Raw genomic sequence first — 16,291 nt, 5'->3', positions numbered from 1 at the left:
CCTTAAAATCGTAAATTCACTGAAATATTGTGTTGTAGGTCTTAAATCATTTTTAACGGGCCTTAATTTTCCAATTTCCATGTAAAGCTACCCAATCAGGCTAACACACCCAATCCAATCACTAACATCCATCTAAATAAAAGTTAACAAAAGATTTTCTATTAACTATTTGCCAATATTGTTTAATTATCTTCCTTAAAATAGTATTTGTCTTTTTTATGTTTTAACACTGTGAAATTGTTTTCACAATGGTCTTAAAATATCTTAAATTTTACTTTAAGAAACCTTGATAAAGTTCTGATAACATGTCTTTAGAATTTTAAAATCATAGATGAATAATTATGTAGTTTTTTTTAAAGAAAACACAATGGGTTAGAATAACATGCTTTCAAAAACTGCATCAACTGTAATGAAGTAAAAAAAATGAGTTCTGTAGTCTAAAACTTCAAATAAACATTTTGTTATTTTAAGCAAAAAAAAATCTAAATTACATTTTTAAATTTTAATTGTCATTAATAGTATACACACACACACACACACACACACACACACACACACACACACAAAAAAGATTTCACTCAAACATATAACTTAACCATAAATCCATATGTACAGTGCTCAGCATAATTAAGTACACCCTATTTTGAAAATATGGTCATCTATTTCTTAGTGAATATAGGCAATGTATTTTGGTTAATTTAAACAAAACAGATTTATTAAATGGATAAATTTATTAAAATACTATTTTAGTCACCAAACATATTTAGAAATTGAAATATAACACTATTAAATATTGCAAAATACAACCTAAAAAATTACCAAAATTATTTGCTTCTCTTAATCTTTCCTCGTTTTGAAATTAGTATTTAATATTTTTCTATAACATAAATTTGGGTGTACTCGTTTTTGGTTATTTTGTTAGATTAGCTCCAGATGTGGCTTCAGCACTGACTAATCTAATATATATATATATATATATATATATATATATATATATATATATATATATATATATATATATATATATATATATATATATGCATAAATATAATATTGTATAACATTCTATTAAAATTATGAATTTAAAATATAAATTTGTGACGGGTGTACTCATACATGCTGAGCACTGTATAGACACCTTTTTACATTGTCACCATCATTCAAACCACCCATTTGTCATATACAGATTTAGATTTTTGTGCATTACTTTTGTAAATTTGATTTGATGTTAACACCAAAATGGGATGTATTGTCATGGACCCAAATTTTCAAGTCAAGGATGCCTTGAACTGATGTTTGTAGCCGGACTTACTATAAATAACAACTGCACGGCAAGAGATATGAAAATGCAAAGACCAGTAGGTGTATTATTTTACATATTTAAGTCTACTTTATTGACTGTAGGCTGTCCCCATGTTACATTTTCAAACTGTCTGTAGTTGCTGTCTGCTTATTGTTTGAGTAGTCTTTAACAATGTTGAACTGACATTTTTCTAACAATAATAATAAAAAAGAAAAACAAACAAAAAAAGCTTGTTGACAGCTCAAGTCATTTCATCAATAATACGGCACATTGCAGCATCGTTATCACAGACTTTGTCCTTCTTAACAGGCACATTCTTGTCCGTCTGTAAAACCATACAGCTAGCGCCCGCTACATCATCTACATCCATGGGCTCTGTTTTCAGTCTCGAGCTTCCTGCTGCACAACCAGCCTCCCCCATACTGGAGCTGTTGGGTAGTGGCAAATCATCAGGCAGTGAAGAAAGACACCCCTGGATCATCTCCACCACCCGCTCCAGGTGCTTCTGGAAACGCTCTGCCGTCTCCAGCCTCTGTCTCTTCTGAACCTCCATCATGACTCGAAGCGTCTCCCTAGCCTGGTGAGGACGGTACTCGTTGATGAGGTGATGCATGTGAACGAAAAGTAGTTTCAAGTCCTCCAGCTTCTCCTCTCTCTTAATACTGCCAGGGCTTTTGATGAGGATGTCCAGAAGGTCCAGGAAGTTGACCAAGATGGACATGTTTAGCTTCTTCAGCTCTCTCTTGTGGTCAAACTGTATAGGGTGGAGGCGCTCGATGCCCTGGCTTTCCAATGGTCGAATTATAAGGTCATCACATTGGAACTGATTGCCAAACATCATGTAACTGTCTCGGATAGGAGGAGGGGGTTTGGGGGCCAGTCCTTTTCGCACATTCTCATCTGTGTACTCCTTGATGTACTGCATTGGAGGTGGTGGAAGAGCACTGACCTGCTGTGGCTCCCCCATTTTGGAAGTCTAGAAAAGAAAAGAGAGAATATACATTTATTGTATTTATTAACTGGATCAGGGAATCACGGTGGTGCAGTGGGTCGCACAGCAGAAAGTTCACTGGTTCGAGCCCCAGCTGGGCCAGTTGGCATTTCTCTGTGGAGTTTGCATAAGTGTATGGGTATTTTCCAGTGTTGGGATGCAGCTGGAATGGCATATGCAAAGTAAAACATATGCTGGATAAGTTGGCGGTTCATTTCGCTGTGGGGACCCGTGATTATTAAAGGGACCAAGTCGAAAAGAACACGAATGAATGAATTAACTAGATCAGTGATATTATTTATCAGCGTTAAAGACTTTGGGTGAAACTGAAGCAAACATCTCTGTAACGTTAACTTACATGGTTTGTGAAAACGGTTTACAAACGTAATCTTAATTATTATACGTTTCTTTGAAATGTAATTTGCTTAACTAGAATAACATCGCAAACTTATTAAAGGGTTGTTATTCAACAATACTTCCATTAAATGAAGCTATCAGCTACAAGCTAAATGCTACATTCACCGGATAAATTATGCCGAGATATACAAAGTGCTTAACCTCACGGGTTTGGTCGGTACTGAATTGAACAGATAATACATACCGAGTCTGCTGGTTATATTGAAGAAAAGTCTTGCCAGCTACGTAAACTGATTTTCAGTCAACATAAAAACAGCGAGCAAATCGTCTTGCATGTCTCGGTCCTCGGCTTCTTCAGGTCTAAATATGAACTGAACGGATTGGTTCGCGATTCATCAGCTACGAGGTATTTCATTGGCTTAAGTCGCGTTAGGGCAGGTTCAAAGAAAAATGTGTTCAATGACGTCGTCGTTCGACTGTTTGATAAATATTTAAGCAATCTCCCAGTCTGCAGAATTATCTTTGATGCATTACTAATAAACAAACTCACATCTTTACGTTGATAACATAAATTTGTCTTATGTAGACTGGCTGACGTCAGAACATAGACACTTGTAAATATTCTATTATTGTTGCAAAAAGTTTACATCACAAAACGGGGAACAATCAACATTGCAAGACATGTTGACCATTAAAATAAGTAAAATAAATTAAAATTGTTACAACTGCAGCAAGGAGCAGTACAAAAGACTTACATTTAAAAAGACCTAAAACATTATAATAATAAATATTCTGAAAATGAAGTACAAAGAGCTTCGGCTATTTTATTTTGTATTTGAAGCTCTGAGCCACTTTCCCTACCTCAGAAAGAAAACATCTAATAGAGAGCCTGCATTTTTTTTCCATTTACAACAATACATATGATATTTACCCATTAGAAAAATACAGTTTACAACATCAGAAAAAATATAAATCACATTTGTAAAAGAAAAATCTTCTACAACAATAGGGGGACTGAAATCATCTTTAATGAAAGCCAAGTATAAATGTAAAACCAGAATTTAGAAGTGAATTCACAAGGAAAAAAATAATAAGTGGTGTAGTGTTTCTGGAAGATTTGAACAAAAGCTACAATTGTCAACATCAAACTTAAATCTTTTTTGAATAAACACTTTCACAGGATATTACCTAAATAAAATTCTGTAATGAGTTTCCTTAACCTTAGGTGCTACATGAAATTTAAGATTAAAGGTACTTGGGACATTCTTTCAGAAATGTATATTTTCTCTTATAAAAAATCTGACCTGACCTTCAAGCTTGTCATCCTCAAAAAAACATGCAATTCAATGTTTTAACGAATCCTTAATCACTGTCAGCTTCTCCAACAAATGATTTTATGACACATTTTATGTTAAATTTAATGCAAATGTGACAGGACTGACAGAAACACGGGGGCAATTGTGATTGTAATTATCTGCAGAAATTATTTATAATCTCATTTTTTAAACAATTGATGTGAATGATAACTTAAACTTGCTATTTCTGAAGTAATGTTTCTCAATAACAGTTTTTAGCATAACAAAACTATCAAAGCTTTAGGTTCAATTGGGCTGAGGACAAGAACAATGACAGGGATTGTACATCTGTGTTTTTAATAAGGAAAAACAATCTGAGAAACAAATGAATGACATGTTCCTTTACAGAACAACTTGGAGAAATCAACCATCAGGCCATTTTAGACATTTTTGGGATGAAATCCGTTTTATTCACTGTATTTATGTTTTCATTGCAGGGACAGATAATGTACAATTCTAGTAGAATGCTGCACTAAGTTGCTACTTGCTGCTATTTTTCACATTAACTATTATATTATGTATATTAAATGTTATATTACTTACACTGTTTGCTGACATGTCGCTTATAGATAACGACTCAGTAAGATGAGCAGTTCAGAAGGTCATACAATTAAATGTTTTCATTTGTACTGTTCTGTGCATTTTAAATGGCTTTTGATTCATTCATTTATTCTGATATTAATTTAGTTATAATTATAATAAACACTACATTATATAAACATGTATATTATGTTCAGGGTAAGTAAGTACATCCTTCATAGATCTCTCTTTTAAATTAATATTTTCTCTAGGATGCATTACAGTAATAGGCTAAATAGGAATGTGCGAAAACATTACATTAGTTAAGCCAAAGTAAGCCAAAACTGGATCTGATCTAACAAAATAATTTAAGTTCACAGTCAAGAAAATATTGCACCCAAATTAATATTTGGGGGAAATGTTTAATAGATATATTTTTTAATAATACTCTTGACAAAATAATAATAATAATAATAATAATAATAAACCAAAATATATTGACTATATTCACTGAGAAGTGGATAAAATATTAATTTTCAAAAATGTGCAATCTCATTTACGAAGAGCACTGTATATGTATATACAAGAAAAGGGGGATTAAATAAAAATAAAATAATATTTTTGTTTTGTTAATGAAACTAAATCTATTTATTAGTATAAATAAAAAGAAAAAGGAAAGACAGAACTGTAATGAATATTGGAATTTTTTAATCTTTTCCCCACCTCCACCACACACACACACACACATACACACATACACAAATTGATTTTATTTTGTGCTTTGTTGTAGCCTGTAACATAAGTGTACAGTAATTGAGTTACTTTATACATGACTGTTATTTCTCTGATTAAGTCATCTTAGAAATGTTGGTGGTTATAGAACTTTTAAACTTTTCCTGTATGTTTTATGTACATTACCATTTCAGGCTGTTTCTCTCTGCATGAGGAAATTTAAGTAGAAATGTTAAAGCAAGTCCCTCTTTTTCACGTTCAGGCTTTGTTTACATTGATGTTATAGACCAGGGATGCCCAAACTTTTTCTTAAGAAAGGCCAAAAACCAAACTTGATTGAGTAAATATACCGAACTATTACATTAAAGCTGCCATAGTAATTTCCTAATTTATTAATACTGAAGTATAAATCATAAAAAATACTTCAATCATTAATATTTTTTTGTACATTTTATTATGAACTTCTTACAATAAAAACATTCATTCATTCATTCATTCATTCATTCATTCATTCATTGTCTTTTCGGCTTAGTCCCTTTATTATTCTGGGGTTGCCAAAGCGGAATGAACTGCCAACTTATCAAGCATTTGTTTTACGTAGCAGATGCCCTTCCAGCTGCAACCCAGCACTGGGAAACATCCATACACACTCATTCACACACATACACTACGGACAATTTAGCCTACCCAATTCACCGGAGCAAACTTATGCAAACACGGGGAGAACATGCAAACTCCACACAGAAATGCCAACTGACCCAGCCGGGGCTCGAACCAGTGACCTTTGTCGCTGTGAGGCGACCAGTGACCTTTGTCGCAATCGCTGTGAGGCGATTGTGCTACCCAAAAAAACATAAACACTAATTTAACACAATGGTGTTCAATGCTAAATACACAAGTCAAGCTGAACCTGCCTTTGCAGTGATTTGCTTGTTGATGTATTGTCCTCTATCTTTGAGCAGGGGTGGATTTTGTGATTTGGGCAACTCCAGCCAAGGGGCACCAAGTCCTGAAATGCACCCTTTCTACTTTTATTTAATTTTATTTATTTAGCTTTTTTTTTATATCACTCAATCTTCTTTTCTACGTTTAATCTTAATGTAAGCTTTACATTTTAAATGATAAGATTTCTTAAAATAAATTTACAACTAAAAATAATAATTTCTTTTTAAATAAATTAGCATGTTTGTTTCATAATATTATAATTACAAAACATTACATTATTTTAATAATAACTTATTTTATTGTATATTAAATATTTAATTATGTAATAATTTTATTTGTTTGCCTCTAATACAAAATATGAAGGAAAACAAAGTTATATAAAATTTATAGGTATAATTTATGCTTCTCTATATTTATTGGGGCTCCCAGATGTCCTAGGGTCCTAAGCAGCCACTTACCTTGCACTCTAAAACCAAAAAAGTTAAGGTAACTTAAACTACTTGAGGAAACCAATTGCAACAAACCATTTAAGTTCAAAAACTAATCCTAATGAGTACTGTGAACTTACTCCATTTGAGTAAACAAAGTAATTTGAGCACAGAAAAACCTAGTAAATGAAGAGAACTCAAAACAACTGTAAAACTTAAGTTAAGGCAACTCATACCATTTGAGAAAACGGATTGCTGAAAACCAGTTCATAAACTAATCTATATGAGTACTGAGAACTTCCGCGTAAGTTGAACTAATGAGGTATTTAATTGACTCATTACCTTCGACACTGAGTTCAAAACTCTTTTTAAATGAGTAGAATTAACTGTCAGCATTTTTTGAGTTAACTACATTCATTTCATTTGATAAAGTTGACTGTTGGGTTTTACAGTGTTTTTATTGGTTAAATCCGCCCCTGTCTTTGAGTGACTATTTATATTTTTTAAAAACTGATTTATGCACAACATTTAATTGAAACATTTTATTTCAGTTGACTTTTTTGTAGCTCAACAAAAACACAAACAAACAGACAAACAATAGGCTTCTTTGGGCATCTCTGTTATAGATGATCCCAGAATTAGATGGAAAAAATATTAATCACTTACACTGTAACAATACAAAGAAACAGCCTAATAATCATTGTAAACAATTGCTGAAAGATTTAAAAATATTTGTGTGTCATACTTAAGTCTACAATAAGAGAAACTATAAATATAGTTAATCAATATAAAACCAACAGAATTCCCTGTGTGTGAACGAGTGTGAGTGGGTGAGTGGGTGTGCACACATGAGTGAGTGTGTGAGTTACAATGAAGGAGGAAAGCAGCGTGTGTGTATGTGTGTGTGTGCATGCATGTGATTGCTTGAGAGATCGTCTTTTTGTTCTCAGGAAGTGGTCTACCTAAGTATCGACTCCGGAAACTTGTAGTTTTGTACATGATTGTGAGCTCCACAAGTGTATAATGATTTTTAAACCTCATTTGCCATGAGTCAACCAACTGTGTGGTGATTAAATATCCCAAATCCACTATGTACCCAAGGGTCATCCTAAAGGAGACGCTGTACAAGAAGTCACAGCAGAAGAGAAGAACATCACCGTGCAATTACAAAGAGAGGACATTCATATTAAACACACAGGACCTGGCTTACTTTGAACAGCGTCCCGGGGTATGTATTCACTTTATTAATCATTTTTTAATGTTTAATATGTGCAATGTCACACTAATTAGAACTAAAATGTGACGAATGCACAGTTCAATAACATGTATATTGTCATTTTAGAAAAAGCCAACTCAAAAAGGCTGCATCGAGCTTTCTCATATAAAGTGTGTGGAGATTGTGCGTAGTGATGTTCCCATTCCCTGTGATTACAAGTATCCTTTCCAGGTGAGAATCAAGTTAGGGGATGTTTAATATCTTTGTCGGAGTGCAATTCTCATACATAGGAGTTTGTACATGTCACATTTATGTATTATTCACAGCTGTAGTCAGAATTATTAGCCCCCCCTGTATAATTCTTTTTACCCATTTTTTGTTTAACGGAAAGATTTTATCAACACATTTCTAAACATAATAATATTAATAACTCATTTCTGACAACTGAATTCTTTTATTTTGGCCATGATGACAGTACATAATATTTTACTAGATATTTTTCAAGATAGTATTCAGCCTAAAGGCTTAACTAATTAGGCAAGTTTGGGTAATTAGGCAAATCATTATATAATAATGGTTTGTTCTGTAGACAGTCTAAAAAATATGTTGCTTAAGGAGGCTAATAATATTGACCTTAAAATGTTTTTTAAAAAATTAAAAGTTTTTATTCTAGCCAGAATAAAACAAAGAAGACTTTCTCCGGAAGAAACAAATATTATAGGAAATACTGTGAAAAATTCCTTGCTTTGTTAAACATAATTTAGAAAATATTTGAAGAAAAGAAATCACAGGATAATTTTGACTGCAACTGTATACAGAACTGCTTAAATGTTAAATTAGTTTATTTGGCTGTTATTGTTTGTTGACAGATCATCCATGACAGCTACTATCTGTATGTGTTTGCTCCAGACAACGACTGCAGGTTAAAATGGGTCAAAGCTTTAAAAGAAGGTGAGCAGCTGTTTGAAAACTCTACAGAATCTAAAGAAATAAAGCAAAATGCATTTTCAGTTTAGTCAAATTGATTGATTCATTCATTGACTAGTTGATCAAATATTTTATTGTTTTCCTTTGTCATTGTGTTATGCAAAATAAATTAAGTAAATAAACATATCCGTCATTCACAAACAATCCATTTTTAAATAAATCAATAAATATCTTAACTAGAGGAGAATATGAACTAGTTAACTTTTTTCTAGCATATTTGAAAAATATACTGGCCCTCCGGAATTATATTAGCCCCTCTGTATTTTTGTTTAACAGAGAGAAGATTTAGGATTTAAAATAATAACAATTAAAATAAAAAAAATAATAGTTTTAATAACTCATTTCTAATAACTGATTTTTTAAATCTTTGTCATGATGACAGTACATAATATTTCACTAGATATTTTTCAAGACACTAGTATTCAGCTTACAGTGCAATGTAATGGCTTAACATTGGCTTAGGTTAATAAGGCAAGACACTGTATGACAGGGTTTTGTTCTGTAGACAATCCAAAAAAATATTGCTTAAGGGGGCTAATAATTTTGTCCTTAAAAATATATATTTTTTTAAATTTCTAGCTGAAATAAAACAAATAAGACTTTCTCCAGAAGAAAAAATTGTTATAGGAAATACTGTGAAAAATTCCATTTCTTTGTTTTGGGAAATATTTTAAAAAGAAAACAAATTCACAGGAGCGCTGATCATTTTGACTTCAACTGTACATGTAAATAATTTTTATGTAATCTGTTCTTCCACCAATGAAGCCATACAAAATAACAGCTTATTCCTGAAATACCATCCTGACTTCTGGGGAGAAGGAAAATGGAGATGTTGTCAGCAGACGGAGAAGCTGGCGACGGGATGCAGTGAATACTATCCCAATGGAGGTGCGCACTTTGTTTTAATGGTTTGCTATACATAAAACAGCTTGAAATCCAATCACTTTTTCACTCCAATGTAGAGTCTGTGAATGCAATAAGTATAATGTGCAGTATGACATACAATAGATCCATTTTCATCAGTTTCACCAATGTATTTCATCTCATTCCACAGCCAAACCTCTTCCGCCAACGCCGGATCCATCGGTTTGTCATGCAGTCTTTTGTTTCTTACTTTCATCTTTAGGAATATGTTTTATTTATAGGCTTATGCTCTATTTTACAGTGTAAGTATTTGTTATTACATACTGAGTGACATTAATTCACAACATTTAGTATAAAGGCTAACACATATCGTTAATAGTTTATATTGATTTGGTGTATAGAAACACAACAGTATTATTCAGTTATGTATTAATATGGATTATTCCACACTGCTATTAGACTGATTATCAGTATTCTTTGGATAAAAAGGGCAAGTGTTTATGACAATTTAACTTTGCTGTTCTGAATGATTGAAATATTCTACAAATAATTCTCAAATTTCAGCTTTAGAGAGTTTCTATGAAGTGTTTTTATCAGTGTAATGTATACATGTTGAATTTTTTCTTGCTAATACATTATAGAGCATAGTTTATATTTAAGAAATGCTGCTGACAGAGATGTCTTTTACTTCTTTAGCGCCGATCCTCAGAGCCAGAGGAGAGGATTGTTGTGGCTTTGAGGAATTTCACCCCTAAAGAACACACAGATCTGCCCCTGCAAAAAGATGAAGAGTATTTTATTGTTGATTGTTCCGAACCCAACTGGTGGACCGTGAAAGACAAAGACGGGTAATTATCTGTTGGAGTTATTTTTTTAATATTGTAAGCTAAGTTTAGTATAACTAAGTTGACTCAACCTAAAATTTGAAGGCAACAAACTTCAGGACATTTTTGATTTGACTCAATTTTCAACCCAATTTCTGCACTTAACTTGACTTACAGTAAGTTGAGTAAACTCAAAAATATCCAGAAGTTTGTTGCCTTAAAATTTTAAGTAATTTTTTTTACGGTGAAGTTTAATACAGTAAAATGTATGTTTGTTTTTTTTTCGCTTTGCCAAACAAGATGCCACACCATTTCCACTTGCCTGCATAAATACAGTCTCAAACAATAACTCTTCAGATAGATAGATGGATGGATGGATGGATGGATGGATGGATGGATGGATGGATGGATGGATGGATGGATGGATGGATAGATAGTTCAGATGCAAAAATCCAGTTTGAAATAATTATTTTTCTCAGTCTCCTTTATTTCACATTAAAGAGCATGAAAAGAACTTTATTCTTTGACATAAAAGTGAAATTACAGAACCCACACACAAGAGCCTGATAAAAAAATGCTCATTTTAGAAGACAATTTCAGATGGCATTTAGAGGTTTCTGCATCTGAACTCTTCATTTGAACTAGACCAAGATTCTAAATCAATTACAAATTCTCACCATATGTGTATTACATAATTAAATTATATGATGAAATATTGATTTACATTGTTTACAACAGCCAACTGATTTGAACTGCTTGCTCTTTAACAGTTACAAAATGTTTGGATCTGTGACAATATTATGTAAAAAAAACTAAAAACATTTGTAGTGTGTGTATATATATATATATATATATATATATATATATATATATATATATATATATATATATATATATATATATATATATATATATATATATATATATATATATATATATATATATATATATATATATATATATATATATATATATATATATATATAGCACCAAATCTCTCATGTAATTCTTTACATTTGAAAAAAGCACAAGAATCCCTTAATTATGTATTATGTATTTTTAGCAGTGACTCATGCTGCTGAGATTTGACGAAAACACTCATAGATTTAATACCTAAGTAAAAAAACAACGACAACAAAACATCTGTATGATTGGATAATTATTCAGTAAAGGTCAGGGCTGTTAATTAAATAAGACCTTCACTATACAGGCAGACTATAAACAATGATGGCTAGACACATTTATAGAATACTTGCTAAAGCTTTGCATAACAATGAGCATGGAAGTAATGTGGGAACAGTTTTTATTCAACTTTAAAAAGTTTTTAACATTTTTTTTTCTCTCCTAATACAGAAATGTTGGTTCAGTGCCATGCATATACGTTACAGAAAAACTCTCAAACAACATTGAGAAATTTGAGTAAGTTCTTCTCAGTGTGTTAGAGAATATAACTTTTTATGTGAACGATTTTATTAATCAATTCTTGATTAAGCATACACTAAAAAGTAATTCATTGAATTTACAAACTTTTTTAAGGTTAGGGGTTGCAAAGAATTTATATGCTCTCATTAAATATATTTTGCTGTTTGTTTAAACTACTCATTTAAAAGGAGCTGAATCAAAACAATTCTTAAGATTTTTTAGGGACAACTTAATTGTTTTATGTTAAATCTATTTAAATTTGTAAAAACAATTAAGTTAACTTAATCGATTTGTGTTGGGACAACATCAAGGAACTATGTGGAACCCAGCATATCTTACACACTATGAAAGGTGATTAGTTATTTAAAGCGAGTAAACCAATTGCCTTATAAAAGCAACAAGTTGAGTTTACAAAAATAATGTAAGTACACCCATTGCAACTTGGAACTGTTAAGTTGACTTACTTTTTATAATTTAGCAAATCGAAATCACTTTTTAAAAATAAATGTAAACTAATAATTGTTTCAATTCACCATCATTTTATTTGTCTTTCCCCAGCTTTTTTGTATTTAGCAAAATAACATACAGTAACTAAAATAAATCTGCTCTTCCAGACTTCAGTGTGTCTTCTAAATTCAACACAGGCTATAATTGTAGATTTTATAGACTTAATGAAGTATCAAATATGTAATATTGTAATAATTACAGTCATTATTTGAAAACAGACGTGCTAAAATAGTCTGACACTGTAAAAGGGGATTAGTTGATTTACAAAAAAAAGTCAGTACAATTAGCATAATTAGAAAAAATAAGTCAACTTAAAAATACAAAGTTACAATGGGTTCACTTTATTTTTTGTAAAGTCAACTTGTTGCTTTTTAAGGAAATTGGTTTACTCGCTTAAAGTAACTAATCATTTCATTACAGTGTGGGCTGTATTTTAACAAGTAAAATGTTCAACTTCATTTCTTTGTTTAAATTCAGCCCATTTAAATAGTTTGCAACCACTCACCTTTAAAAAAATTAAGTAAATCCATTGAATTTTTTATTTCATTTTAGTGCACTGATTTTGGTTTTCTAATGCGTTGTGGTTTTATATACAGATGGTACAATAAGGACATAAATCGAACGGAGGCAGAGGACTTACTAATGCAAGAGGTACGAAAACAAAGAGCAGTTTTGTGGCGTTCATAATATCAACGAATGTTTCCATGTCGTAAAGTCAGATAACCGTAAACTTTGACTTTGTTAAACACTTAGTCAAAATCTGTTCGTCATTTCAGTGCATTTTCACAGTTTTTGGGCACTGCAGGTTGTTGGGGTTCTTTTGCAAACCTGCAAGAGCAGCAGCTGCAGACGCTTTGCAGAGTTCAAACACAAATCAACAGTCCTTTAACCAGAATGTGGCTGCTGTGTTTCCTGTCATGACATACATGTTGTCTTTTAAATATGACATGACATGTGACATTTGAAACAGTTACAATGCCTCTATAGTGCAACAAATGTCATGATATTTCTTTGTAAATATTCTCATTTATTGTATACTGTAAAAAAAAAAAAAACCTGGTTGCCTTAAATTTTTAAGCTAAATCAAATTAACCCATTGTTCATTAAACTTATATTATGTTAAACTGACTTAAAACAGCTTGTTTGACTTATAAAATTTAGTTAGAACATACATAACTTACTTTAATAAGTAACAAAGACCTACAAACATGCTGTCAGGTCTAATTGATCATACAATTTTTTAGTGTAGTCATATTGGTAACTATTGATATTAACACGAGTTCATCGTTAACGTTATGCTTTTAATTTTCAGAACAAGGACGGGGGTTTCATGGTCCGTAATTCTAAGCATGCAGGTGTTTACACCGTGTCCATATTCACCAGAGTTTCAGGGTAAACTTATTTTACTGGGAAAGTCCTATTTACAGTCATTTATGAAGAAAAATATGAAATATATCTTGATGTTCTGACGTTTGCTCACCTGCAGGTCTAATGGCGAGAAATGTCCCCAAGTTAAGCACTACCAGATCAAAGTACAGAGTGAAGGTGAAAAAGTCTTGTATTACTTAGCTGAGAAATATTTGTTCCCAACCATTCCAGAGCTCATCCGCTACCACCAACACAATCCGGCAGGTAAACTCTATATGAAGAGATGCTTTTATATTGCGTGCTAATAACATTTATTATTTGATTTTTATTATCTGATAGTTTGTTAGAGGCATTATAATAAATAACTGTCATAAAGATATGACAGTTAAACCACAAGAAGAAAAGTCGATTTGAGTCTTCTCTTTCCTTGTGCCTTGTTTCCTTGTTTTTGTGAAAGGTTTGATCACCAGACTGAGGCACTGTGTGTCTAGAAATGTCCCAAACTCTGCAAGGATCAAGGAGTTATCATCAGGTAAACTCGGCTGTGTTTTTTTTTTCAATTTCACAGCACAGTACACATACAGAACTTTATTATTATTATTATTATTAAAGAATCCTGAAACATTTCACAGTTTTCAGCTTTGATGTTTTAATTCAGCTCGACATTTTATTTTAAATAAATGTATTTTAAATTTAAATAATAAATAACTGCAAGTTATATAAAATATTTGTAAAAACTTTTAAAATGTTGCCGTTTTTTTGACATCATACGTCTTTTAAAAGCATTAAAACAGTTTTCCCAAATTATTTGTTACAGAATTTGTTAAATGAAATTTAATGAAATTAGAGTGATAATACAGAATGCTTGTTGTTTTTTATTTAGTATAATTCAAATTAAGATATATTACATAAAATATGTTTACATAGTTCACTAGACAAATATTTTACAAAATTATTCAAATAGCCCCCCTCCAAAAGTTTACATATCCTTCCGTTTAAATACTCTGTGATTTCCTGATGATCTATGAGTGCTTTGTGATGGTTGTTCACGAGTCTCTTGTTTGTTCTGAACAGTTAAACTGACTGCTGATCTTCAGATTTCCTGCAGATTCTTTAGTTTTGCAGCATCCAATGTATGATTGTGAGATTTATCTTTTCACTCGGAGGATGATTGAGGGACTCAATGTTTAAAAAAAAAGGTTTACACCACCTGACAAAAGTCTTGTTGGCTATCCTATACTATAAGTTTTAGGAGCAACAAATGATAAACTGACTTCTAGTTGGTCATTTGGTATCAGAAGTGGCTTATATAAAAGAAAAAGGCCTCTAGATTTCGCTTATTTTGCCCAAATAAATCATCATGTCTTGATTTTTAATTATTTAATTAGGACAGTAAGGTCTGACTTTGCTGAGACAAAAGTCTTGTCACTTAACAGAAATAATGTACACTATAAAATATAAAGTCCTGGTGCAGTGGAAAAAGAGTTAATATTGTGCTTGACACCCATAAGCTTGAGCGACTGCATCCATACATCACTGCAATGACACAAATAACTTATTAATAAAGTCATTTGGAATGGCAAAGAAAGTGTTCTTGCAGGACTCCTGCTGTTCATCAAGATTCATTGGATTAATCTTCAATGCCTCCTCCATCTTACCCCAGACATACTCAATAATGTTCATGTCTGGTGACTAAGCTGGCCAATCATGGAGCACCTTGACCTGCTTTCAGGAACTTTGATGTGGAATGAAACTTGACTGATTTCTGTGAGAAGTTTGAGTCCATGTGGGTTCCAATAGGTCTTCTGTTGTATTTCTGATGATTAGGATGCAGGTCAACAGATGATTCATCAGAAAAATCTACCTTCTAACACTTGCCAAATGATCAACTAGATGTCAAGTTATTATTTGTTGCTTTTACAACTGATATCAACGACAAGACTTTTTGTCAGGTAGTGTAAATGCTTACTGATGGAGAAGGAAACAGGAGGCATTAAGAGCTGAGGATTGAAAACCTTTAAACAGGACGAAGATCCAAATATTTCTTATTTTGACTCATTTTTTTCCATTTAGTACTGCCATTTAGTTGGAAAATAGCAGAAACGACTTATATTCATCCTGGAACACAATTTAAATTGATCTTCAGATTCTAAAAGTTTTCACTCCTTTGCTCTTAATGCCTTGTTTTTCCTTCTGAAGCATCAGTAACTTTTTTAACAGTAGTGTTTGAGTCTCTCAATCATCCACTGAGAGAAAAAATGGGTCTCACAATCACACAGCTACTGCCGGAAAGAGTTCAATCTGCTGAAGATGCTGAAAAACTCAAGAATCTGAGGGAGATGGAGAATTTACTGAAGAGCAGCAGTCAGTTTAACTGTTCAAAACAACCAAGTGATTCATAAACAACTATCACAAAGGCATATTTATCATATTATTTATCATATTATCAGGCATATTTAAAACAAAACTATTA

General features: G+C 32.0%; 2 protein-coding genes across 3 annotated transcripts in view; one reads left to right on the top strand and one right to left on the bottom strand.

Annotated features, from left to right (window-relative positions):
• itk (IL2 inducible T cell kinase) overlaps positions 1-16,291 on the top strand; it is a 90,156-nt gene that overhangs the window by 68,076 nt on the left and 5,789 nt on the right. The window contains exons 3-13 of one of the 2 annotated variants that reach the window (XM_087280934.2): positions 7,732-7,858; positions 7,973-8,077; positions 8,716-8,797; positions 9,599-9,721; positions 9,888-9,919; positions 10,394-10,545; positions 11,875-11,940; positions 13,047-13,101; positions 13,763-13,842; positions 13,937-14,082; positions 14,276-14,350. In XM_087280934.2, coding sequence (XP_087137060.1) covers positions 7,732-7,858; positions 7,973-8,077; positions 8,716-8,797; positions 9,599-9,721; positions 9,888-9,919; positions 10,394-10,545; positions 11,875-11,940; positions 13,047-13,101; positions 13,763-13,842; positions 13,937-14,082; positions 14,276-14,350 — 1,043 coding nt within the window. 2 annotated transcript variants of the gene reach the window in all.
• Positions 1,371-2,986, bottom strand: med7 (mediator complex subunit 7). Its single transcript, NM_199741.1, is given in 2 exon segments — positions 1,371-2,279; positions 2,896-2,986. A coding segment is annotated over 1 exon segment (726 nt). The 5' UTR covers positions 2,271-2,279; positions 2,896-2,986; the 3' UTR covers positions 1,371-1,544.

Source organism: Danio rerio, chromosome 14 (assembly GCF_052040795.2).
Source record: "Danio rerio strain M-AB ecotype USA chromosome 14, GRCz13ab, whole genome shotgun sequence".
Classification (NCBI taxonomy): Eukaryota; Metazoa; Chordata; class Actinopteri; order Cypriniformes; family Danionidae; genus Danio; species Danio rerio.
This window is presented reverse-complemented; position numbering and strand designations above follow the sequence as displayed.